The following is a 26,048-nucleotide window of genomic DNA, read 5'->3' on the forward strand; positions in this document are numbered from 1 at the left end:
AATGGTCTTTCATGCCCCCAAGGGCATGAAAGACCTAAAGCAGGATTCAAACTCAGGTCCTCTCGGCATGGCACAGCTTTGTCACTAAGCCACGAGCTGGCCCAAGAAAATGTTATTTTATACAACGTCCAGTACAAAAAGCAGGAAAAAGGTGAGGTACAGATGAAAAACTATGCCAAAAAACATCCTCACTAACAATACTTCATTAACAGAAAAAATTGTACGGGAATGTACAAAAATATGTGCACAAGACCTCTGCAAGCAGTCATTCGCGTTATTGCCAAAATGTACTGCTAAACCAGCCAATCGTCGGCTAGATATTTTATGTATATGGTGCAAAACTCAAAGTGGAATTTCGGGAAACCACGACTCGTTCTAACAAAGCTTATTCACGCAGACACATTATACCTAATGCTGAATTCACAAAGTCCTCGCTTTCAGGGTCATTTTAAAAGGAACACGCGTGAGCCCATAAACACGCATATCGGGGTGCGAGTGGAGAGGCCTGAAATTTTAAATTCTGCTGGCAAGTCCACGCGTTTCATTTAATGTAACCTTCCTGCGTGTATTTCAGCTAGAGCTGCGGCAGCTTTTACAACACGCAAATGCAGGTGGATTTTAAAACATGCTCGCACGAGGGAAAACCCAGTTTTTCCAAGTAAGTCCACCAGTTTGCCCACTTCCCACCAAGGCCTTCAAGACCCCTCTGATTCGTCATCGTGCAAGGCCCCCATTTGATCCAGAACCCTCACACTGTGCTAAACGCCCTGAAAGTCGTGATTTCCAGATTTGCTCCTCATCAGGACCAGAAGTAAAGTTGCATGAACAACAAGCCAACAAGCGCCATGATCGGCTTTTTTTAAATGCGGCCTTACGTACGTAAGTCTTCGCGCCACCCTGGAATGACCAATCCCCCGCCCCTTTTGTGCCCCCGTCTTCTTGACGCGTGCACTGGTAGGTGAGTGCGTACTTCGCGGTTTCTTAAAACGTGCGTTGCTTGCGCGAGGCCTGCATGTGCGCGCATGTGGCCATTCTTGCACGAGCAACCTTTTAAAAATCGACCAGTTTCAATTTTGCGCCATAAATATAAAACCGAAGATTGACAGGCTTAGCGGTACGTTTTGTGAACAATGCGAATGACTGCTTGCGCACAGATGTTTGTCCATTCCCATACGGTTTTTTTCTATTGATTAAGTGTGGTTAGTGAGGGGTTTTGGTATAATTTTATTTAATTTACCTGAAAGCTGAAACAAAATTATTAGGCTCACCCTTTTATATTCCAGTTTGTATTTAACTTCTCAGAAGAAATTTCGTGGGTAATTTTCAAAGCCATTTACATGCATAAAGCATGGGTTTATGTGCGTAAATGGCTCCTTATAAAATTGCATAGGGTTTATGTGTATAAAAGTCTGCACATAGCCCAATTTTGCACAAACCTTTATGTAAACAAAAAAACAGGCATTCCCGAGGAGAGGGTGGGGGTGGCAGAATTAAGATTTACATGTAGGCTTTGGATTTTACAAAGTAGGGGCATAAATTAGCCCACCAAAAGCTGCATGGTTAGTTTGTGCAGGTTATTTTGGATAATTTTCAAAATGAACGGCTTAAGTTTGCTTTGAAAATTACCAATAACTTTAGTCATTTTTGCAAGGCATAAATTACATAGGTTGTTATAAAATTACCTTTCATGTATATCCTGTTTTTGCAAATGTATTCCATTTAGCCATGCTAGGTATTGGAACTCTAAACAAAATCAGAGCGCTGCAGAATTGATTTTTATCATTACCGCACAGAGGGATCACATTGATCTCAGCAAAGCAGGAATGTAGCATTAATAGCAGAAGGGTGCGTGCTGGACATCAGGTTTTAAAAATGGGAAGGGGAGTGACCCTAATAAAAGGAGTATGCCTATTATTTCATTAGTGTCTGAAAAGACCCAAAAGAGAAGGGAGCCCTACAAGTGAGACCCAAAAAAGAAAGCCAAGAAGCAGGTTGATATTAAACTAATAATTATTAAAAAACTAACTAGTACCAATGCTTTGAAAGGAAAAAGAAGCAATCTTGTGTGGAGGAAAGACTGAACGCTAATGTGGTGATGGTGCCCTTGTCTCTCTTCCAAAACTGTAAATGTTCCAGCAGAGGCATCTGGTTCATTTTACTTACATGTGAGCACAGTCATGTACTTGCTAGCTGAACTGAAGCCGGCCGAGTTTGCGGCGTAGACGGTGAGGTTGTAGAACGTGGACGGCTGCAGCGCCATCACGTTGCCGGTGATCGCAGTGAAGCTGTAGTTCAAGCTTGTGTTGCCTTGATGCACTGCCAGCAGGTAATAATCTGCTCCTATCTGTGAGGTCCAGCTGACCAAAATCTCAGAGCAGGAAACGCCATTGGACTGGATGATTTGGGGTGCCGCAGGCACTGAGAAGAAAAAGAAAAATCAGAAAGTGAGAGGATTAAAGAATTTGCACCACGCTTCCGACACGCAGGCTGATGCAATATCGCTTTCGTAACGCACGTCTATCCACCTCTACCGGGCACGCGATGCAGTAGGCAAATGAGCTGCTGCATTTAAAAGAAGGTGTTAGGGGAAATTGTGCATCCTTAATGCCTCCTCTCATCAACGGCCGGATTTTAAAAGGGTTACGCGCATAAGTTATGCGCGTAACTCTTTTAAAAGCCCCCTGCGCGCGCCGAGCCTATTTTGCATAGGCTCAGCGGTGCGCGCAAGTCCCGGGACGCGCGTAAGTCCCGGGGCTTCACAAGAGGGGGCGTGTCGGGGGCGTGCCGGCTGCCGGGTGGGCGGCGCGATTTTTGGGGTATGACGGGGGCGTGGTGCCGGCCTGGGGGCGTGGTCGAGGACTCCGGACCAGCCCCCGGGTTGGGTGATGGCGCACCAGCAGCCCGCTGGCGCACACAAAGTTACATCTGCCTCCGGCCGGCGTATCTTTGCCAACAAAGGTAGGGGGAAGGGTTAGATAGGGCCGGGGGGGGGGGGGGGGGGGTGGGTTAGGTAGGGGAAGGGAGGGGAAGGTGCGGGGGAGGTAGAAGGAAAGTTCCTCCGAGGCCGCTCCGATTTCGGAGCGGCCTCGGAGGGAACGGGCAGCGCGCACAGGGCTCGCCACGCGCAAGTTGCACAAATGTGCACCCCCTTGCGTGCGCCGACCCTGGATTTTGTAAGATACGCGCGCTACGTGCGTATCTTATAAAATCTGGCGAAATTTTGTTCGCGCCTGGTGTGCGAACAAAAGTACGCGCACCCATAGATTTAGAAAATCTACCCCCAAGTGTCCAGGAGAAGAGGCTGTGGGTGGGTTAAGGAAATGGATGCTCAATTTTACGAACATTTGTTTTCCTAATCCGTGCACGGTCGTAAAATTGAGCATCCGTTTTCCTAACCTGACCACCATCAAGACATTTTTTTTTCAGGTTTCTGCTTTCTGTGGTTACGCCAGCTTAATATCACCATGATATTAAGTCAGAGGAACTACAGAAAAGCAGCATTTTCTGCTTTCTAGTTCTACTTTTGGTGCTCCTCAAACTTAATACCAGCTCCAGGGCTGGAGTTAATTTTTGAGAGTTAAAATGTGCATGTCGGGTGCACGGTTATTTTTACATAGGGGGAGCTCAATTAGCTTCGCACTGGTTTGGACGTGCTAATCCACTTATTGCATAAGGGGTTATGGATGCATGTCCAAATCGCTCGTCCAACCACGGGTTAAACCTGTGCGCTAGCCTGAGCACACTTTATTGCTTTGGCTTGACACTGTTTTAATATTATAAAACCACATGATCATAAAATGCCAGAGCACTCTAGTTTCCTTTTCAAATGCTAGCATATTTGAGAGGCTGATTCTCAGAATTCACCGCTTACATGATTTCTCCAATTTTTATTTTTTTTTGTTGGACATGTTCCCTAATTAAAAGAAAGAAATTGTGTGGTGCCTTCTGGATCATCAAATATTGCTTGAATCTGGTTCCAGAAGCTTTTGAACCTAAGTAAAGGGTCCTTCATTAAATGTGTTGGTATTCAGAAAAAGCAGATCTTAAGGTACTTACAGCATGCATGGCATAACTTCAGCCACTATCATGTGCGGCACTGTACATCTGTCATGCTTTTGAAATATATTTTGTTTTCTTATTACTAACATCTGGAATCACAGATAGGTCTTTCTTTGCTAGCATGATTCCTTCCAAAGAAGGACGTAACGGAAAAGTAAAATACAAAATGTTGGACAAGTGAAATCATTTTTTCCTGGCTAAATTGTTTCAACCCTAATTGGAAACCTGATAAAATTATTGTCTTTTTTGTCTTCTAAAGTCTCTAGGTCATATGGCAGACTCTTTGGATATAGAGTCTGTTGAAGATGTAATTTTTCAATTGCTCAGTTAGGCCAAAAGTAGGTAGAGTTGCACAGTCCCATAGGCTGGCTCACAAGCTGCAAAGGTTAATGTCTGTCTACCTGCAAATGGCCAAAAGTCACAATTGTGATGTGGAGATCAAGTTCCTTATAGCAAGGAAAATGTCATGACGTTAGGCCTTTACCAATGACATGTGTCCCTCCCAATTTTATATCAAGAGCAAAACTCGATCCCACTTAGTAGTATAGTTACAGAACATTATTTTACTGCCTTTTCTCAGCTGCACCTACATGTCTTTATTCCAGATGAAGTAGTATGGTAGCCTCACACTTGAATGCATAGGAATAAAGGTCAAAAGACAAATTTAGGTGTTAGCACTCCCTTACTCAGGTCCAAATCGACTCCATCTGAGGAAAGGAGTGTTTATTTATTTTATTTACTCACCAAAGTCAAGAAATGAATTGTTAGTCCATTAAAAAGGTATCTTTTTTTTTTTTTGGACCTGCATTTCTACTTATTTATTCCAAAATCATTGTAAAAAAATATATAACCTTGAAACTGATCATAACTTCATTCACAACTTTGTGTAAAAATCTGACTTTGGTAATAAGGCATTGTTCAGCAAGTGCAGTAACAAACTATACATTTCAAATAGTTCTGGTTAGTAAAAATTACTTGGAAATGCGGTAGAGTCATAACTTTAAATACATCTGAATATCTCATGCTTCTATGTATTTTGTCACAACTTCCACTCTCCTGATGTGGAATTGCCAGGGCAAACACCCTGTTCCCTAGCAAAAAAAAATGTATCATTGCTTTAATATGGGACCGATTCAGCAGTATCTATTGAGCCGTGATGAACACATCTGGGCATTGTGGCGTGCTGACCGCCATCGCTGTCCTTAACCGCCACGTTACCTGTTCGCGCTTGAAGCCACACCGACTCAAGCATCGAAGTCATCGTGTTGTTTGTTGAGAAAGATTTCAGGGTGACATTGTAAGAGGTTCCTGCTCGGAGACCCTGAATCAGTTTTGATCTGCTGACTTGCGTCACATAGCTGCTCACAGGTGGAATTGTAGAGTTATTTATCACTCTTAAATCTAGAAGAAAGTAAGAGACCGAATTGCCAGAAGAGACCCACGTGATGACCAGCTGGGCTGAGTTGGGAGAGGTCACATTCGAAATCTGAAGATCTGTGAAACAGATTAAAAGAAAAGAGGATTAAAAATTGGGATTAACCACAAAGGTCACAGTACTTCTTGTCTACGCTTGAGACAAACTGCTAGCTGGTTAGCATCAGCCTTCCATTTAGCATAAAGTTAGACTTTTCTTTCAGGACATATCTCCTTTTGAAAGTAACAGCAACTGAAAAAAGTAGATTACCATTCATTATAAATTTAGCACTTGGGAGGGGAGCATGGCCCACCAATATCTCAGCATTGGATCCTGCACCTGAAATGGCACCAGCAGCAATGCATGCTTTGTTACCATGGTTTACTGGTGCAGAGTTACAACTCTTTAATAAAAGCCAAGGGAGAGCATTCAACACATTTCCAGTCCCTACACTGTGTGTTCTTAGTCTTATTACACAATTTTTACAAATACTGCCATTATGGCCAGTTATAGTGAGTTCTTTTCTATTTAGTTTCTTGGATCTTATATGGAATGGATTGGTTAATATTGCATTTTGACTCTTTTTAGCTGCAATGCATTAAAGCATAAAAAGTACTGATTGGGGTAAACGACAGAGAAGACTGGTGGTAGCAGTTAAAGGCCATATGCGTCTACCAGCTTGCTGAAGCCTTAAGAACATAAGAACATAAGATCATGCCATACTGGGTCAGACCAAGGGTCCATCAAGCCCAGCATCCTGTTTCCAACAGTGGCAACAGTGGAAACAGTGCTGTTTCCAACAGCATCCTGTTTCCAACCTGGCAAGTTGCCAAAAACTAAGTCTATCCCATGTTAATGTTGAAATTTCAGACCTATTAGTAAAAATTTGTAATCTATCACTAAAATCATCCATTGTACCTGACGACTGGAGGATAGCTAATGTAACCCCAATATTTAAAAAGGGCTCCAGGGGTGATCCGGGAAACTACAGATCGGTTAGCTTGACTTCAGTGCCAGGAAAAATAGTAGAAAGTGTTCAAAACATCAAAATCACAGAACATATAGAAAGACATGGTTTAATGGAACAAAGTCAGCATGGCTTTACCCAAGGCAAGTCTTGCCTCACAAATCTGCTTCACTTTTTTGAAGGAGTTAATAAACATGTGGATAAAGGTGAACCGGTAGATGTAGTGTACTTGGATTTTCAGAAGGCGTTTGACAATGTCCCTCATGAGAGGCTTCTAGGAAAAGTAAAAAGTCATGGGATAGGTGGTGATGTCCTTTCGTGGATTACAAACTGGCTAAAAGACAGGAAACAGAGTAGGATTAAATGGACAGTTTTCTCAGTGGAAGGGAGTGGGCAGTGCAGTGCCTCAGGGATCTGTATTGGGACCCTTACTTTTCAATATATATATAAATGATCTGGAAAGAAATACGATGAGTGAGGTAATCAAATTTGCAGATGATACAAAATTGTTCAGAGTAGTTAAATCACAAGCAGATTGTGATAAATTACAGGAAGACCTTGTGAGACTAGAAAATTGGGCATCCAAATGGCAGATGAAATGTAATGTGGATAAGTGCAAGGTGATGCATATAGGGAAAAATAACCCATGCTATAGTTATCTATATTAGGAGCTACTAGAGATGTGAATCGGAACTGGAATCGGTTCTGATTCCGGTTTCGATTCACATCGTTAATTATTTTTTGTGCGGCCCGATCGCGGTTTTGTTTATCGGCTGCGCCTGAGCCGATAAACAAAAAAACCCACCCAGCCCTTTAAAACTGATCCCTTAGCTTCTCCCACTCTCCTGAACCCCCCAAACTTTTTACAAGTACCTTGTGGTCCAGTGGAAGTCCCAGGAGCGATCTCCCGCTCTCGGGCCGTCGGCTACCACTAATCAAAATGGCGCCGATGGCCCTTACCATGTGACAGGGTATCCATGCCATTGGCCGGCCCCTGTCACATGGTAGGAGTAATGGACGGCCGGCGTCATCTTTAAAAATGGTGCGGGCCATCCAGTGCTCCTACCATGTGACAGGGGCCGGCCAATGGCACGGCCCCTGTCACATGGTAGGAGCACTGGATGGCCCGCACCATTTTTAAAGATGGCGCCGGCCATCTTTAAAAATGTGACAGGGCCATCCAGTACTCAAGCAATAAACACCTTACTTAAGAAAAGGCAACACTCCCGGGACTCCAGTGGGAGTCCCGGGAGCGATCTCCTGCTCTCGGGCCGTCGGCTGCCACTAATCAAAATGACGCCGATGGCCCTTTGCCCTTACCATGTGACAGGGTATCCGAATGGCACGGATACCCTGTCACATGGTAAGGGCAAAGGGCCATCGGCGTCATTTTGATTAGTGGCAGCCGACGGCCCGAGAGCAGGAGATCGCTCCCGGGACTCCCACTGGACCACCAGGTACTTGTAAAACATTTTGGGGGGGTTTGGGAAGGTGGGCGAAGCTAAGGGATCAGTTTTAAAGGGTCGGGGTGGGTTTAGGGATTGTTTTGGTGTACCGTCTTTCCCGTCCTCCCCCAAAACGATAAGAGAACCCCACAACACAATTTCGTGGGATTTTCCTATCGGTTTCGGGGAGCCCCCAATTTCTGATGATTTTGAAAATATCGTACGATATTTTCAATCGTCAGAAGCACAATTCACATGACTAGGAGCTACCACCCAAGAAAGAAATCTAGGCGTCATAGTGGATAACACATTGAAATCATTGGTTCCATGTGCTGCGGTAGTCAAAAAAGCAAACAGAATGTTGGGAATTAAAGGGAATGGTGAATAAAATGGAAAATGTCATAATGCCTCTGTATCGCTCCATGGTGAGACCGCACCTTGAATACTGTGTACAATTCTAATAGGAGGTGTATTGATGTCTTAAGGCCTGGTGTAATATTTTCAGTGTTGCCTTTTCTTAAGTAAGGTGTTTATTGCTTGAGTACTGGAAATTGGTGCTGTTTTGGTGTGGGATGTTTATTATTTATGCAATTTCTGTTCAGACAGTCTGGGGTAGATTTTCAGAGGGTTACGCGCGTACGTTACACGTGTAACCCCCGAAAACCTACCCCAACCCCCCCCCCTGCGTGTGCCGAGCCTATCTTGCATAGGCTTCCGGCGCGCGCAAAGCCCCGGGACGCGCGAAAGTCCCGGGGCTTTCCTGGGGGAGCATGTCGGGGGGCGTGTCGCAACCGGCGTATCATCGGGGGGCGTGTCAGGGGCATGACGCAGTCGGCGCGTCACCCGGGGGTGGGGCATTCCGGGGGCGTGGCTGCGGCCTCCAGACCGGAACATGGCGCGCCGGCAGCCGGCCCGGAGCACGCAAGTTACGCCTGCCTCGAGCAGGCGTAACTTTCGCAACAAAGGTAGGGGGGGGTGTAGATAGGGCCGGGGGGTGGGATAGGTAGGGGAAGGGAGGGGAAGGTGGGGGGAGGCTGAAGAAAAGTTTCCCTCCGAGGCCGCTCCAATTTCGGAGCGGCCTCGGAGGGAATGGAGGCAGGCTGCGCGGCTTGGCGCACGCAGGCTGCCGATTTTGGGCAGCCTTGGGCACCAACCCAGGATTTCAATGGATACGTGCGGCTACGCACGTATCCATTGAAATCCCGTGTACTCTTGTTCGCGCCTGGTGCGCAACTTTATAAAATCTACCCCTATATGTATCTTTCCCTTGTGTCATTCTTAACAATAAAAATAATACTGGGCCTTTATGTTTTATTTCCGCCATGAATTGTAATGAGCAGTGTGTCACACATGTGAGTGTGGTCTGTAGGTGTGTCATGATGGGAAAAAGGTTGAGAACCACTGCTCTAGAAACTTGTGCAAGCCTTTTTAAAACTTAGCTGTGCTACCAGCCTTGATGACCTTCCATAGCTTAATTCAATTAACTAATTAATTTACAGTGTTTGTATACCACCTGCAACGAAGTCCTAGGCGGTTCACATAAAAACATACACAATAAAAATAATGCAAATGTTTACAGAAAATAAATGAGTCAAAAAGGTCCATTAGGTAGATCACCAGTCACAAATATGCCTGTCCAAACTGAAAGGTTTTCAACATGGATTTAAAGGATTTTGCACACTCCATCTGTCATAGTTCTACTGGGAGAGAGCTCCACAGAGCGGGGGCAGCCTCCGAGAATGCTCGTTCCTTCCTTTCTGCTAGGTAAGCATGGCTGGGGGGGAAGGGACATTAAGCAAACCTCGCTGACCTGATCAAAGTGACCTTGCTGGGTTGTAAATTTTCAGCATTGCATTTTCCCAGGGGGTAGAATCCAATGACAACTGTGTGTTGAGTGTATAAAAAAAAAAAAAGACTTCCTTAAATTTGTTTAAATCTACTCCTATTTAGTTTCATGGTCTGTCACCAAGGCATAGCACCATTTGAAAGAGAAAATAACTGCTCCATATTAACTTGTTCCACATCACACATAATTTAAAAAGCCTCTGTCATAAAGCATCTCGCTTGTTTCTTCTTCAAGCTGAAGAGCTGTATCCTGTTTAGCCTTTCTCTGGGGCCGATGCAAGAAGCGCTGAAATTCGCACTAATTTTTCTGCACGGATTTTTTTTGGCGTGCCCAGCAAAAACTAGGGGAAGCACAGGATGTAATAACAACCATGTATGCTAATTAGCTGCGTGCATAAAATCCACGTACAACAAACGTAAGCGCCATAATGAGCGCAGTAACGTGTGCTAATGGCCCTATGTAGTAAAACGCGCAGACATCCATGCAGGTTCCATTGCCGTGTGAACGCCTGCGATTGATTCTCGGGGCGAAAGCCTTTATTTTTAAAAAAAAATGAATAAATTAGTGGTCCAGAAGTTGATGTGAAGGTGGATAGAGCAATACCTAACCCTGTCAAGATCAGACTCCGACCGCCGGCAACAGCATGAAAAGCAGATCGGCAATTCTGCCTCATTGAGAAGCTGCTTTCTCTCTACCCGTTCCGTCCGCCGTTTGGCTGACCCGCAAAAGCATTAAAAAACTGGTCTTTACACCAGTGCTTTCACTTACCTCCTGTCCTGACCCAGGTGCTAAAATCCCACATTAAAATCCCACACTAACCCGATCTCTCTGCTAGTGCGGCTTCCTACAATGCCCATGAATAGATAATTGCCTCCTTTCCATGCCATTAGCATGCAATTGCGCAGGAAAAACCACGGGTCTGTAAGCATGCTCATGGCCTGGATTGGCCACTGTTGGAAACAGGATGCTGGGCTTGATGGATCCTTGGTCTGACCCAGTATGGCAATTTCTTATGTTCTTATCCAGCGCACCAAACCCATTTTTCATACCCGTATAGTGCTTTGCACAGGAAAACACACACAAACCTGCGGCAGCTTCAGCAGACCTTATTACATCGGCCCCCTTTATAAGGGAGCCTTTCCAACCCCTTTTTCATTTTTGTTGCCCTTCTCTGTACTGAGGCGACCAGAACTGCACACAATACTCAAGGTTTGGTCGCACCACAGAAGCAATATGATATTCTCAATTTTGTTTTCTATTCCGTTCTGAATTCTTCCTCAGATTCCATTTGGGTTTGTTTTTTTTGGCCACAGCTGCACACTGAGCAGAAGATATCAATGTGTGTGTTCACAGTGACTCCAAGGTCCTTTTCCTGGTTGGTAGCTCCTAATATGGACCCCAGCATTGCGTACCTATAGTTAGGAGTATTTTTCCCTATGTGCACCACTTTGCACTTTAAATTTAATTTGCTATTTAGACACACACTTCTTTGAGTCTGGAAAAGTCCTTTTGCAGTCTGCTTGTGTTTTAACTTTGAATAATTTTGATCACTTTGCAAATTTGATCACCTTCATCGTTGCTCCTTTTTCCACATCATTAATGAATATATTAAACAATACTGGTCTCAATACAGATCCCAGAGAACTCCACTTATTTACGTCTCTCCTTTGGTAGCATGACTTTTCCTACTCTCTTTTTCCTATCTTTTAACCAGTTACCAATCCACAATAAACATAGCCTCCTATCACATGACTTTTTAATTTCCTGAGGATCTGTCATAAAATATTCTGTCAAATGCCTTCTGAAAACCCAGATACACTACATTGACTAGTTTGCCATTATCTACATATTTATTTACTTCTTCAAAAATTTTAAAACACTGGTAAGGCATGACTTTCACTTGCTAAAACCACATATATCCTTATGCCCAATAATTCTGTTCATAAGAATAACTTCTACCATTTTGTCAGCACTGACATCAGGATCACTAGTCTGTAGTTTTCTGGATGACACTACATATCCTTTTTAAAAATTGGTGTTACATTAGCTACTCTCCAACCCTAGGTACAGTAGTAGATTTTAATGATAAGTTGCAGGTCTGCAATTTCATATTTGAGTTCTTTCAGAACTATGGGGTGAATACCATTAGGTCCTGATTATTAGCTGCTATTTAGGGCCTCATTTTCTAAAATATCGCAGGCCTGCGATACTTTAGGGAATGAGGGGTGGGGGGCTGAAATGGGGGGCGGGCCTGCGCTAGCCGGCAGCGATCACACCGCCGCGGTGCAATCGCTGCCGGTTTCACACCCAATAGTGCCACCATAGAAGGTGTAGCTATTGGGCACGAACTCGGAAGCGAAAAGGGCCTTACCTTTTCGTCGTCCGCGGCGTCTTCGCGGAGTCGGCCCCAGTGACGCCCCAACTCCTCCTCTTCCAGGGCCGACTCTGCCCCCATTTTGGTATCGCACGCGATAAGGGTCTTTTCGCGTGCGAAACATCCCTTATCGCGTGCGATCCCTCTGGAAAATGAGACCCTTAGTTTGCTAATTTGTTTTAGTACATCTTCCAGATTCACAGTGATTTGCTTCAGTTCCTCTGAATAATCACCTTCAGAGAACTGTTACAGTGTTGTTATCTTTCCAACATCCTTTTCAGTTAAGACCAAAGCAAAGAATGAATTTAATTTTTCTGTTATGGGCTTGTCCTCCATGAGCACTTCTTCTACTCCCTGGTCACCTACTCGTCCAACTGACTCACTCACGTTTCTTTTGATGTATTTGAACACAGGTTAAAAGTTTAAATTTATTTGCTGCCTTTATCAAGGCCCTAGGCAGTTTACAATAAAACACAACACAGTTAAAAAAAAATACATTTAGATATCCTGGGGTATCAAACAGTAGGTCCTAGATAACCCTATTTTAATCAAATGCCAACTTAAAAAGGTATGTCTTCAACATAACTCTAAATGTCTTTGAACAGCTTGTTAGACAAAATTCACATGGGATAGTGTTTGTTATTAGATTTTTCCTGCATAGCAAGCTTCTTCCCAAAATCTTCCTTGGTAGTCATTTGGTCTTTCTTCAACCTTTTTAAATGTGTGGAATACATTTCATCTGGGCTTCCAAGATGATATTTTTAAACAATCTCTATGTCTCATGCAAACTTTTAATCATTGCAACTGCTCTTTTTAATTTATTTAACTTATTTTCTCATTTTATCATAGTCTCCCTTTTTAAAGTTAAATGCTACTATGGGAGTTTTAGTTAATATTCTCTCTCCAGCGATTATGTCAAATTTGGTTTTATTATGATCACTATTGTCAAGAGGCCTCACTGCATTGCCATTTGCAGTAGGTACTGTGTTCCACTGAGAACTAGATCTAAAATAATTTCCCCTCTTGTTGGTTCTAGGACCAGCTGTTCCATTAAACATTCATTTATGGCATTCAGAAACTTCTTCCTAGCATGCCCTGATGTGAAATGTACTCTATCAGTATTGGGATAGTTGAAATCTCCCATTATTATTGGGTTGCCATTTTTATTTGCATATCTACTATCTTAGTATTTCATCATCCTGGTCAGGTGGATGGTAGTATACCCCCACTACTATAAGAACATAAGAAATGCCATACTGGGTCAGACCATGGATCCATCAAGCCCAGTATCCTGTTTCCAACAATGGCCAATCCAGGCTACAAGTACCTGGCAAGTACCCAAACTTTAGATAGATCACAAGCTACTATTGCTTATTAATTACTGTAATAGCAGTTTATGGATTTATCCTTTGGAAATTATCCAAACCTTTTTCAAACCCAGTTACACTAACTTCTGTAACCACATCCTCTGGCAATGAATTCTAGAACTGAACTATGCACTGAGTGAAAAATATTTTTTTTTTTGTTTTAAATGAGCTAAATGTTAACTTCTTTGTTGCCACAAATGGAATTTCTGTTTCATGCAGATCTTTTATCCTACTGGATTCTATGCCATCAACTTACAGTGCCATCCCACCATCAATTTGATCTGCCCTGTCATTTTGATATATTTGATCTATGGTATGACAGTATCCCATTGGTTCTCCTCTTTCCCCCAGGTTTCTGAGATGCCCATTATGTATGTATCTTCATTTAATGCCATACAGGCTAACCCTCCTTTGGTAGCAGCTAGAACAGGACAGGGGCAGGACATTTATTGTACATAAATAAATTGCTTTCCAGAACAGAGAACCAGAGAAAGTTATTTCCCCCAGCCATTTAATAACCTATTTTGAACATTACTGTGGGGAGTAATATTATTTATCTTGATCCCCCATCCCTTACCAGCTAAAGCACCTGGAAAGTGCATTACAATTTTAGGATCATTTTGAATATATATTGATATACTTAAATATACTGATATAAAATTATATTTTTACAGAAGATAAATTTGTAATATGTGTTCATGGAAAATAATACATTTATTATCTTTTAGCTATACAAGAAATTTCTAATCAATAAACAGCCATAAATTAATCTCTATTATATTTTAAACTATGTACCTTCCTGATTATTACATTACATATAATTACATCAGTGGTATGAAAAGTAACAGAGATCCTACTGAAGGAAAGGATAGTGAGCTATCTACAATCCAGTTGGTTGCAGGATACGAAGCAACATGGTTTAATCAGAGGAAGGTCATGTTAGATAAATCTGATTGATTTTTTAAATTAGGTGATTAGAGAATTAGATCACATATGAGCAACTGATGCGATTACCTTGCATATCAGCAAAGCTTTTGATATAGTCATGCACAGGAAACTCATGAATAAAATGAGCAGTCTGGAAGTGGGTCTCACGGTGATGGAATGGTCTAGAAATTGATTGACTGGCAGTAGTCAATGGAACTTAGTCTGAAGAGAGAAATGTGATAAGTGGAATGCCTCAGTTGATCGGTTCTGGAACTGGTTCTGTTCAATATCTTTGTGAGTGATTATAACAGAGGGGTTAGAAGGAAAGATTTGTCTTTTGGTGGATGATGCTAAGATCTACAACAGAGTGGACACCCCTGAAAGAGTAGCGAGAACATAAGAACAGAAGAAATTGCCATACTGGATCAGACCAAGCATCCTGTTTCCAACAGTGGTCAATCCAGGCTACGAGTACCTGGCAAGTGCCCAAAAACTAATTATATCCCACACTACTGATGCCAGTAATAGCAGTGGCTATTTTCTAAGTCAACTTAGAGAAAGGAGATTAATAGTAGGTAATGGGCTTCTCCTCCAAGAACTTATCCAAACCTTTTTTAATCCCAGCTACACTAACTGCACTAAACACATCCCCTGTCAAAAAATTCCAGAGTTTAATTGTGCATTGAGTGAAAAAGAATTTTCTCTGATTAGTTTTAATGTGTTACATGCTAACTTCATGGAGTGCCCCCTTGTCCTTCTATTATCTGAAAGAGTAAATAACCAACTCACATTTACCCGTTCAAGACCTCTCATGATTTTAAAGACCTCTATCATACCCCTCTTCAGCCGTCTCTTCTCCAAGCTGAACAGCCCTAACTTCTTTAGTCTTTCCTCATAGGGAAGGAGAAATCTGCAAAAGCTCAAGAAGTGGTCAAGGGTTTGGAAGCTAGGGTACAATACCAAGAATAGAAGAGTCATGCATTTGGGGTTCAATAATCCAAAGCAGCTGTACGTGTTGGGGGATGAGATACTGATGTGCATGCATCAGGAAATGGACCTCAGGGTGATAGAATCTAATGATCTGAAGGTAGCGACTCGGGCTAGAGAATGCTGGACTGCACAGAGAGAACATAACCAGCAGGTAAAAGGAGGTGATAATGCCCCTGTACAGGTCCTTGGTGAGGCCTCACCTGGAGTACTGTGTTCAGTTTTGGAGACTGTTTCCCAACAGGGACAGAGACAGGATAGAAGCAGTCCAGATGAAAGCAATTAAAATAATGTGAGTGCATCGAAAGACATTTGAGATGAGCCTTGAGGATCTAAATATTTATACCCTTCTTTGTATACTTTGCGTACTATGCGTCTGTTAATTTTGAAAAGCAAAATTGATTGCAATGTGTGCGGGCTAAAAGTTCCGGTGTATATTGCACACAGGGCGAGCTATTGAAAACTGTCACCCAGATTTACCTAGTTCACGTTATTATCCTAGCCTGCAGTAATTCAAAGTCCTTCAAAGGGTTCAGGCCCCCTTACCCTACTGAAAGCACTGGGGTCGGGGCCAGAGGCAGCCCACACCTTTCACTTTTTCCCAATGGAGAAAATTAAGAGAGTTCATAAAGGCTCTGGGTGAGTGACAAAAGGATCCAGGTCAGTAACCTAGTATGACCTGGCAGAAAAGCACCACTCCTGCCACCCCCCAAGTCAAACACCTCCGTACTGCACAGTCCTCTCTTCTGGGCACTACTGAAATGCAAATAATGCACACCAGCTAGCAGTGGCATCTCACAGTGTACGCTGAAGAAGAGCCTGCTCATCGGTTCGGGTAGATGAGAAAGCCTACCTGTCCCTGTACCTCTGAAGAAATGCATATTTCCCACTCTGATACATCTAAACACCGTGGGCCACATTGAGATGTGAAGCAAAAGAAGTGCAAGAAGCCTGCTCTGTCTGATTGCACAAGTTTGGAATAATTCATATTTTGCCATAGGATTTAAAACTTCCCCAGATTTCTGACTGGAGGGAAAAAAAAATGTTCACCAAACTTATTGTCCAAACAAAATCGTTTGCAAAAAGCACTGGGGAACGTTTTTACTCCACAGTGCTACAGTGAAAGCTTGGGCAAAACCCTCTCAGCACCCCCGTTTAGCTTACGCAATTGTTCGGGGGAATCTTTTTCCCCATCCAGAAGAGTCAGGAAACAAAAATCTTGAGCAAAAGAGATGCCCCTTTGACATAGTTTGTGCAAGCAAAGGGATTTTCATGTTGTATGTGTTTTTTTACTTTGTCTTACTTTATCCTGAATTTTAAGACTGACCCCTAAATCTCCATACCTCATTCTCACTTATTCTTATTTTCTGTTTTCAAAGACTGACTCCGTAACTCTCTCCATGCGGTCAATTCCTCAATTCATTAAACAGCTGGTTCTTTTAGTGAGCAATGTGCAGGTCCATGACGGTGCTTCCTCGCACGTACAGAGCAGGCCCTGCTCATAGTATATTATGTATGGAAAGCAGCTGCATGAGTTTTCCAATTAATGGGGCCACGGAAGCTCAGGTCTGATAATACTCTAAGTAGGCCCCGGGGGGGACTTTGGAAAACTGTTGCCCCCTTGTGTGTGGAAGGGATATTAAAATAAAATATTAAAAGGAATGCCCCAGGCTTTTTGATATATATATATATATCGTAGAGTTGGCGAAAGGGAGTGGTTCAGATCCTGCCTATGTCACTGACTGTTGCATCAAGCAGCCGCTTAGATTGTAAACTCTGTGCAGCAGGGATTTCTTGTACCTCAATGCAAAGTGTCCTTGTATAGAACCCTGTATAAAAGCCAAAATATAATTTTTTTCATGACTAAGAGTTGTCAGAATCAGTCCTTGCTAGGTTTTGGGTTTTGGACAATCAGAAGAGCAACTGCCTAGATTAGTCTGAACATTATTTCAGCAATGTTTTATGAAGCTTGTACAGGCTGGTGAATGTGGTTTGAGGACACAGGGACAGTCAATCACATTCTTTACCCTTTTATACAGTTTGGCTCCCTAACCTGAACAGAAGAGGGCAGCATTTACCTGCATAAATGATTCACCTACTTAAACGTAGCATTACAATGCCACGTCCTAGCTTTGAACAGGAAAGTTAAATTGATGAGGAGCTGAACGCTCAATTTGCTTAGCTTTGAAGAGGTCTGCATAAATCACCTTAAATGAACAAGAACATGTTTAAAGTTGTTTTAAGTTTTACTTTACGTTTTAGTAATTTTTAAAGTTAACCTTAAAAATAAATGATCTTTTTTCAAATTTTGTAAATTTGTGGGTTACGTGGTTGATTTATGATCACTTATCAGTTAAGATGTTTTTATTATATATTACTTCCAAAAATTCTCTTGAATCTGGGAAGCAATTAATAAGAAATGTAAATAAATTAATTAAGAGATGCCATGCTGGGTCAGATTAAAGTCCATCAAGCCCAGTACTAGTCTTTAATAGGGCCAGTCCCGGTCACAAGTACTCAGCAGATCCCAAAGCAGATGTATTTCTTCCTACTCACCTCCAGGGATAGCAATAGCTTTCTTTAGTCTACCTGACTAATAATGTTTTATGGACTTTTAATCCAGGAACTTGTCCAAACCTCTTTTAAATCTGACTATGCTGGTCACTTTAGCCATGGCCTCTAGCAACAGATTCCACGGCTTGATTGTGCATTGTGTAAAAAAGGTCTTTCTCAGATTTGTTTTAAAGTTGTTAGCTTCATGGAGTGCTCCCTTGTTTTAGTATTATTTGAAAGGGTAAATAACCATCCTTTATTTACCAGTTCCACCTCACTCATGATTTTATAAACTTCTTTCATGTCCCCCTCTGCTGTCTCTTTCCAAGCTTAGGCTCTTATCATAAGGAAGTCTCCTTTATCATTTTTACTCATTTCTTTGCATCTTTTCTAGTTACCCTATGTCTTTTTTTGAGATCAAGCGACCAGATAACAACGAGATCACAGTTCAGAATGGTAAATTAAAACATTTAATGCATGCTTGCTTGCGATTTGCCTCAGACTTACTCTAGGTCTCAATAAAGAGTTGATCTGGTTGAGATAAAAAACAAACAAACCAACAACTCTCGATTCATCTCAGTTTACTCTGATTCTAGTATTTTACATCCTTTTATTAAAAGAAAACTGCCTATGTCCCCATTTATGGAAATCTGCCTGATCCATACCCCCATTGAGAACGCAAGCCTTGGGTAGGCAGGAATTATTATTTGCAGCCCGTGCTGTCCTGTCCCGCTATGTCTGCACAAAGAGCGGCAGCCTCAGATTTCTTTCTCGTTTGTCCGAGCTGACACTTCTCCAGCTGCTTAGTGGCGTAAACTAAGCAATTACAAGTACATTCTTTCCTAGTTAATCCTTTTTCCTTGAACAAAAAAAAAAAATTTCTTCCCCCTCCCACCATTTTGCTGTCATTCGTTTCTCGGTGCCCCAAAAAACTATTCGGAAAGCGAGGGAGTTGCGCAGTGCGGTCCGGAAAGGCCCTGAGAGGTTTCCAGAGGGACGCGTTACCCTGCGGTTTGTGCCTTCCTGGTGTGCAGTGACCCCCAGTACCTGCCACCCTGCCCATAACCAAAGCCAACGAGGGGGGTGAAAAGAAAAGAAAAAAGGTTTCCACTTACCCCTAGCACAGGAGGAGAACTGCAAGAAAAGAAAACAGGCACTAGCGTTAATTCAGTCCCAAAACAGCAGATTGCATTCATGCATGCTAACTTCCCAATGTTTAGTTTAATTAGCAACCTTTCTTGACTTCAATTTAATGCTAAAGACAAAATGTTGAAATTAAAAATGTTTTTCCCCCGTAGGCACAGAATGGGAAAAGGCCCTTTTGGAATACCTGGAAAAAGGATGCCATGAAGCAACATGCTGCTAAAACTTGTAATGATCCCATTCCTTAACTCTGTCTCATGCTTCACAGCGAGAGGGCGATTCTAACCACGGGAAGGAAGCACCCCAGGAGTCGCAGCGCTTAGAAAGGGTTTATGAGGAAGTTACTTAAATGGTCTGGGAGCACCAGAAAAGAAGGTGTGTATAAAGAGAGTCTGAAGATCCCAAGGCTACGCCCCCTTTTTCCTCCTTATGAAAGCTAATCTCACCTGTTTTGTCACTTGCTATTCATTGCAGACTATTATAATATGCAATTACAGCGAGGGCCATTTAGAAGACTAGGAAGTGTTATAAGAGATTCCCTTTCTAAGAATCTGTTCACACCGTCGTAGAAATCCTTCCCATGTCATTGCATAGAACCGCTTTTTCAAGAAAATCCTGGTATGGCTGATATGATCCAGACATAGAAGCCAAATGTCAATCATTTCCAAAAATCTGAAATGAGCTTGTATGGATTATTAGCCGTTTACCTCCTGTTCTCAAAAGGACTTTTTTCTTTCTTTGTATTTTGTCCGGGCTGTCCTAATCTTTCCAAGTGTTCAATGTGGTTGAACTCTTCCCTTGGCCAATTCTACACTCCCTGCTCTGTTGAGCCGGCCCATATCGGAGGTGCCAAGGGCTTTTCATTTGCAGCCTTCCCCCCTCTTTTTGTCCATGCTTCTCCTCACTTTCATGGGTAATGTTGATGCCTGCTCATTAGGCAGCCCTGTGTCCATGCAGATGCCATGGACACAGGGCATCTGCCCTGTGTCCATGGCCTCCTGACTAGACACTAATTTAAAAAGAAAATCATCTCAATAATGTGACTCCTCATCTACTTTTATGGCCAGCAGTTGGAGCAGTGATGTCCATTCATCCGCCTCCTTTAGCAGTCAGTGGGGGTGCACCAATGTCAAAAGCTGTGCCTTCTGCAGTTCATAGGATGGATGCATTCAGCAGCAGAGGAGAAGGGTTTTGCAGCCAGTTTATTGTAGGATGTTTAATTTAGTAACATAGTAAATGGCAGCAGAAAGACCAACTTGACCCATCTAATCTGCCAGGTTAAGAACATGCCATGCTGGGTCAGACCAAGGTCCATCGAGCCCAGTATTCTGTCTCCATCAGAGGCCAGTCCAGGTCACAAGTACCCATCAGATTCCCAATAGTTAATTTATTTATTTAAAATGCATTAATCGCCTATCAACATTTCTAGGCAGTTTCCAATAAAAAACATCCACAATTACATCAGATTTCTAAAACAACATAGGATACCACAAATACATAAAATAATAAGTAAGACATATTAAAACAAATAAAACAATACAAACCCTTTACATAAAATTAACAGTACAAGCTATTTAAACATTTTACTAGACCATAGTACAAAAAACAGATCTCCTGCTTCCTCTCAAGCAGGCCAATTCAGTAAAGTCCGTGGGAGAGCGGACGAACGCCCGCTCTCCTGGTGCGCGCACCGGCCACTTGCTGGTGCGCGTGATTCAGTATTCAAATTAGGTGGTGCAGTAGAAACAGGCAAAAGGAGGCACTAGGCACACTAGCACGTCCATAGCACCTCCTTTTAGCCCGGAGCGGCGGCTGTCAGCGGGTTTGACAGCCGACGCTCAATTTTGCAGGCGTCAGTTCTCGAGCCCGCTGACAGCCACGGGCTCGGAAACCGGATGCCGGCAAAATTGAGCGTCCGGTTTTTGGCCCGACAGCCGCCGGCCCATTTTAAATTTGTTTTTTCTTTTTTTTAACTTTTTTTACTATTCGGGACCTCTGACTTAATATCGCCATGATATTAAGTCGGAGAGTGCACAGAAAAGCAGTTTTTACTGCTTTTCTGTGCACTTTCCCGGTGCCTGCAGAAACTAGTGCCTACCTTTGGGTAGGCGCTAATTTCTTAAAGTAAAATGTGCGGCTTGGTTGCACATTTTACTTTCTGAATCGCGCGCGCATACCTAATAGGGCCATCAACATGCATTTGCAAGTTGAGGGCGCTATTAGGTGCCACGGGTTGGACGCGCGTTTTCCTCCCCTTACTGAATAAGGGGTAAGGGAAAACGCGTGTCCAAGGGCAGGTTCAAGGTATTTTCCACAAGGACTCTGAGATCCTTTTCCTGGATGGTGATGTACTGTATCGGCCTGTAAGTATGGTAACAACTCCTAAAAATATCTTATCAGCTCTTTATGATAATTCTTCCACATTGTGCCCTCAGTCATGCTGTTAATCTTGAATATCAAATGCCTGCTGAAAAAAGAAGGCTTTTACCATTTTCCTGAACTGTAAAAATCCAGTTTCAGCTTTCAGACACTCGGCAGTGTGTTTCAGAGTGTTGGACCCTGCACATAAAAAGGTCTCCAGACTCATCTAGTCTAATTACTTTGAATGATGGACATTCGGTAACATTTGACAGCCAAGCCTTCTAGGCTGGAACAATTTCAAGGCTGAATTGATCTGTTTCTTGGATCTCACTCCCAGGGCTAAGTGATGCTTTTCCAAGTCTACCTAGCTAATAACTGGTTATGAACTTTTACTTCAGCAACTTGTCCACTCCTCGTTTAAATCCCACTGTGTTAATTGCTTTGATCGTGATCTCTGGCAACAGATTCCATAACTTGATTATGTGATGAATGTAAAAGAACTTCCTACAATTTGTTTTAAACCTGCCGGTTGCTAGTTTTATGGAGTCTCCCCTAGTCCTAGTGTTTGAAAGAGTAGATAACCCTTCCCTATTTACCCATTCCATCCCACTCATGATTGTTTAAATCTCAATCATATCCTCTCTCAGTAATCTCTTCTACAAGTTAAAGATCCCTAATCTGTTTAGACTTTCTCCATAAGGGAACTTTTTCCTTCCCCTTTATCATTTTTATTGCCCTTCTCTGTACTTTTTCTAAGTCTGCTATGTTTTGTTTTGAGATGGGACAAGCAGAACAGCACACAATACTCAAGGTGCGGTCGCACCATGGATCTGTACAAAGGCATTATGATATTCATAGTTTTGTTCTCTATTCCTTTCCAAATAATTCTTAACATTCTATTTGACCTTTTGACCACCCCCACCACACAATGTACCGAGGATTTCAAGGTATTTTCCACAAGGACTCTGAGATCCTTTTCCTGGATGGTGAGTCCTAATATGGAACCCAGCATCATGTAATTAGGATTAATTTTCCCTAAACACATTACTTTGCACTTGTCCACATTAAATTGCATCTGTTATTTAGAAGCTCAGTCTTCTAGTCTCACAAGATCCTTCTGAGACTCTGCACAAACCATTGCCATTTTAAAGACTCGAAACAATGTTATGTGTCATCTGCAAATCTGGTCACCTCACTCGTCATTCCTTTCTCCAGATCATTTATGAATATGCTAAATTCCACAGCTCACCTTTATCCACAAGTTTATTTACATCCTCAAAAAAATGTAGTAAATTGGTAAGGCAAGACTTCCCTTTGCAAAACCCATGTTGGCTTGCCTTCATTAAACCATGATTGTCTATTTATGTGGTCAGTAATTTTGTTTTTAAGAATAACTTTTACTATTTGGCCTGGCACCGACATCAGGCTCACCTGTCTGTACCGATGTCACCGGTTGAGATTCTTCCACTTTGAATACGCATACAACATCCATATGCAACCCAACGCCATTTTCTTAACCCTCCCCACATGGTTTGGTTTTTTCTTTACTTGATGTCTCAACCCTTTTCCTACCATTGCCCTCCATATCAGTCCAAAGTATGCCCAGAATCTGTTCATGTACTGTCCTCCACCTCCACTGGTGACCCATTTTAGGCCTGGGTTTTCTCTTTGATTCTTGCAGGTTGCTTCTCCCTCCTTAGAAGGCCAATGTAGTCATACCACTGCTCTATAAGTGTCCAGCTGGAAAGACAGTGAAGCTTGGCACTGTGGTTCACCTGTGGAGGGCATGGACATGCTCCTTTAGGGTCAAATCTCATATCTGCGGTTACCTGGCAAAGGATATATCTGTCTGCTTCTTCATTCCAACAATAGGTGCTACTATGGAACAATAGCAGTGACTTCCAAGCAATCCTCCCCCCCCCCCCCCCCCGCTCCCCACAAACACCCACTTAAGTTGATACTGAGCAAGCTGGGGAGCAAGAACATTACCCAGAAGTTTATCTGGACATCAGCAGAATTTAGCTGAGAAAGTGTTCTGCTGCATATACCCAACTGAAGTTACCTGGTTCCATTTAGGATAGTGATTTTTCTAATCAGACTTATCTGGCCAAGTTTATTGGGCTAGTGCTGAATGTGGACGCTAGCCATATATATTTTAGCCATGTCCATAGAGTGTCCCTCCTCCCCCCCTCCCCTGCCCTGACTTACCTGTCTAAAACTTTGCTAATAAAAGGGCAGGGAATTCAAGTCTTAAGGTTTGTCTGGATAACTTAAAAGTTAGGGCTGTTCCGTTTGGAGGAGAGACGACTGAGGGGGGATATGATAGAAGTCTACAAAATCATGAAAGGACTTGAACAAGTTAATGTAAATCAGTTGTTTACTCTCTCAGATAATAGAAGGACCAGAGGGCACTCCATGAAGTTAGCAGGTGGCTCATTTAAAACAAATTGAAAATTCTTTTTCACTCGGCGCATAGTTAAACTCTGGAATTCATTGCCAGATGATGTGGTTTCAACAGTTAGTGTAACTGGGTTTTAAAAAGGTTTGGATAAGTTCCTATGGGTTAAATCTATAAATTGTTATTAGGTAATTAATAAGCATTAGTAACTTGTGATCTAACTAATCTTTGGGTACTTGCCAGGTACTTGTGACTTGGATTGGCCACTTTGGGAACAGGATACTGGGCTTGATCGTCCCTTGGTCTGACCCAATATGGCATTTCTTATGTTCTTACCTGGACAAAACCTTTTGAATGTTGACCTTACAGAACCCTTTTCTGAGCTGGGAATGTAGCACTGCCTGGCTACTAGTCCAAGCTGAACCAAGAAGCAGGAATTCATGGCACAGGACACCACCTCCCCTGGAGGTCGCCCGCAGTGCTATACAGCTCCCTCTTCCCCAGCTGGACCCTGGCAAGAGAGTTACAAACTATTCCTTTTTATATTACTTTGCTTCCACTGCCATCCTCATAAAATGTCACTTTAATACATCCTTCCATGTCCCTCACCAAATGCAGACCCACTGTAGGTGTAATGGAGCTGTGGCCTCCAGGGAGACAGAGGGCAGAAGACAGCAGGGCTCCTGCACGAAACCCTATGTGATGTGTAAAATATGTCTCTCTACAAAGTTAGTTTCCTCCAGAGATTGGATAGCGCTATAAAATACCTTCCACCCCCTGCAGGAGAGCATTTCAACAATGGGGTTGACTACTGAAAGGATCCTTTAGAGGAAATAGCAGCTCAAAATGCTCCCTGGGGTGGTAAACTTAGCATTAAACAGACTTTGGGAGGAGAAAACTTTTACATGAAAAAAATAATTCTCTGTGATTCAGAACTGCCCTGCCTCTACCGCTAGCTGAGCTTAGCAGGAAAGCCCAACAGCACACCAAGCTCCAAATTACTGTGTAATTCCCCAGATGTATTCGGAATATGTTTGTTCTAACATCCCGGTTTATTTTGGATCTTAGATGTTGGCAGGTCATCTTTTTTTAAAATTAGAAATCAACTCCTTTACACCTTTCATTTCCATGTGGGTGGAAATTTACAAAGATCAGAAATGTAACCTTGTAAGAACTGAAGGAAAACCTTGGCACATAGTCGTACGTACTGATTGTTTAACTGCAATAAATAGCTTGATGTGAGGATTCGTACATGGCAAGTCCCGGTACTGGGAATGATTTTAGAATAAGAATTTTTTAGCTATAATAATAAGGTAGACAGTTTTATCACCAGTCAGGTTTCACTTACAGACAAGATCACGTATCTGATTACTCACATTTCCTGTACTGGAATCCGTGTCAGAGTTGTAATGAGGCTTTTTTTGCACGTTAAGGAGTGTGGTCCGTTCTTGCCTTACCTACATCCTGTGCATTTTAGAGTTTGGAACAATGCGGTGTCACTCACTGTATGCCTCTCTTCTTCAAATTACACAGTCAATTAACTGTTACAGCCACCAATTGACACTTTAAATAGAGACCCTGCCATAAAACTGACACTTAAGCAGTGTGTACAGGAGTCTATTTACTAAGGCATGGCACACGCGTCATTGTGCTTTATCAGTGAATAGGCCCCCTTTAGAAGTAATGGGGGGAGTAGGGGCTCGTGCTTCAGGTGGCAAAGCATTCTGCACGTCTATGCAGAAGGTCCCTGGTTCAGTCCCTAACCTGGGGCTTCTGCTAGGTGGGATGGAGATGCTGCAGAGGCAGCGTGCACAGCCTCCGTGGAGAGGAAGTCATGGTCATTGTTGAAGGATGACACCTGGTTGTTGGATTCAGTGCCCATGGTTGCAGGGACCCAGAAGGAGCCCCAGTACATGGTACCTGTCCCAGGACCATCTCCGCAATGACAAGACAGTATATTGGGGGCGAGGAAGATATAAAAGCCCTGAGTAGTTGGGAATGAAGGCTGATGGCACCAGATCTCAGCCCTGATTCTGATTGAGCTGGAAGCAGAAAGAAATTAGTGGATCACAAAAAAAAAAAACCCTAAAGAAAAAACATAATGGGGCAGATTTTTAATCTAAGCGCGCAGGGTACATTTGTGCGCAGTACCCGGCGAACACAAATGTACACCCGATTTTATAACATGCGCACACTGCCGCACGCAG

At 42.8% G+C, this 26,048-nt stretch overlaps 1 protein-coding gene across 1 annotated transcript in view; it reads right to left on the reverse strand.

The window, feature by feature from the left end:
- Positions 1–25,756, reverse strand: part of LOC115099788 (fibronectin type III domain-containing protein 7-like) — a 55,341-nt gene extending 29,585 nt beyond the window's left edge. The window contains exons 1-5 of the mRNA XM_029617636.1: positions 25,606–25,756; positions 19,988–20,091; positions 19,055–19,073; positions 5,278–5,553; positions 2,164–2,418 (exon numbers count right to left, since the gene is read on the reverse strand). Of these exons, the coding sequence (XP_029473496.1) occupies positions 2,164–2,418; positions 5,278–5,553; positions 19,055–19,073; positions 19,988–20,091; positions 25,606–25,756 (805 nt within the window). The remainder of the gene's footprint in view (positions 1–2,163; positions 2,419–5,277; positions 5,554–19,054; positions 19,074–19,987; positions 20,092–25,605) is intronic.
- Between the last annotated feature and the right edge of the window lie 292 nt (positions 25,757–26,048).

The sequence above is a fragment of the Rhinatrema bivittatum genome, chromosome 10 (assembly GCF_901001135.1).
Source record: "Rhinatrema bivittatum chromosome 10, aRhiBiv1.1, whole genome shotgun sequence".
NCBI lineage: Eukaryota > Metazoa > Chordata > Amphibia > Gymnophiona > Rhinatrematidae > Rhinatrema > Rhinatrema bivittatum.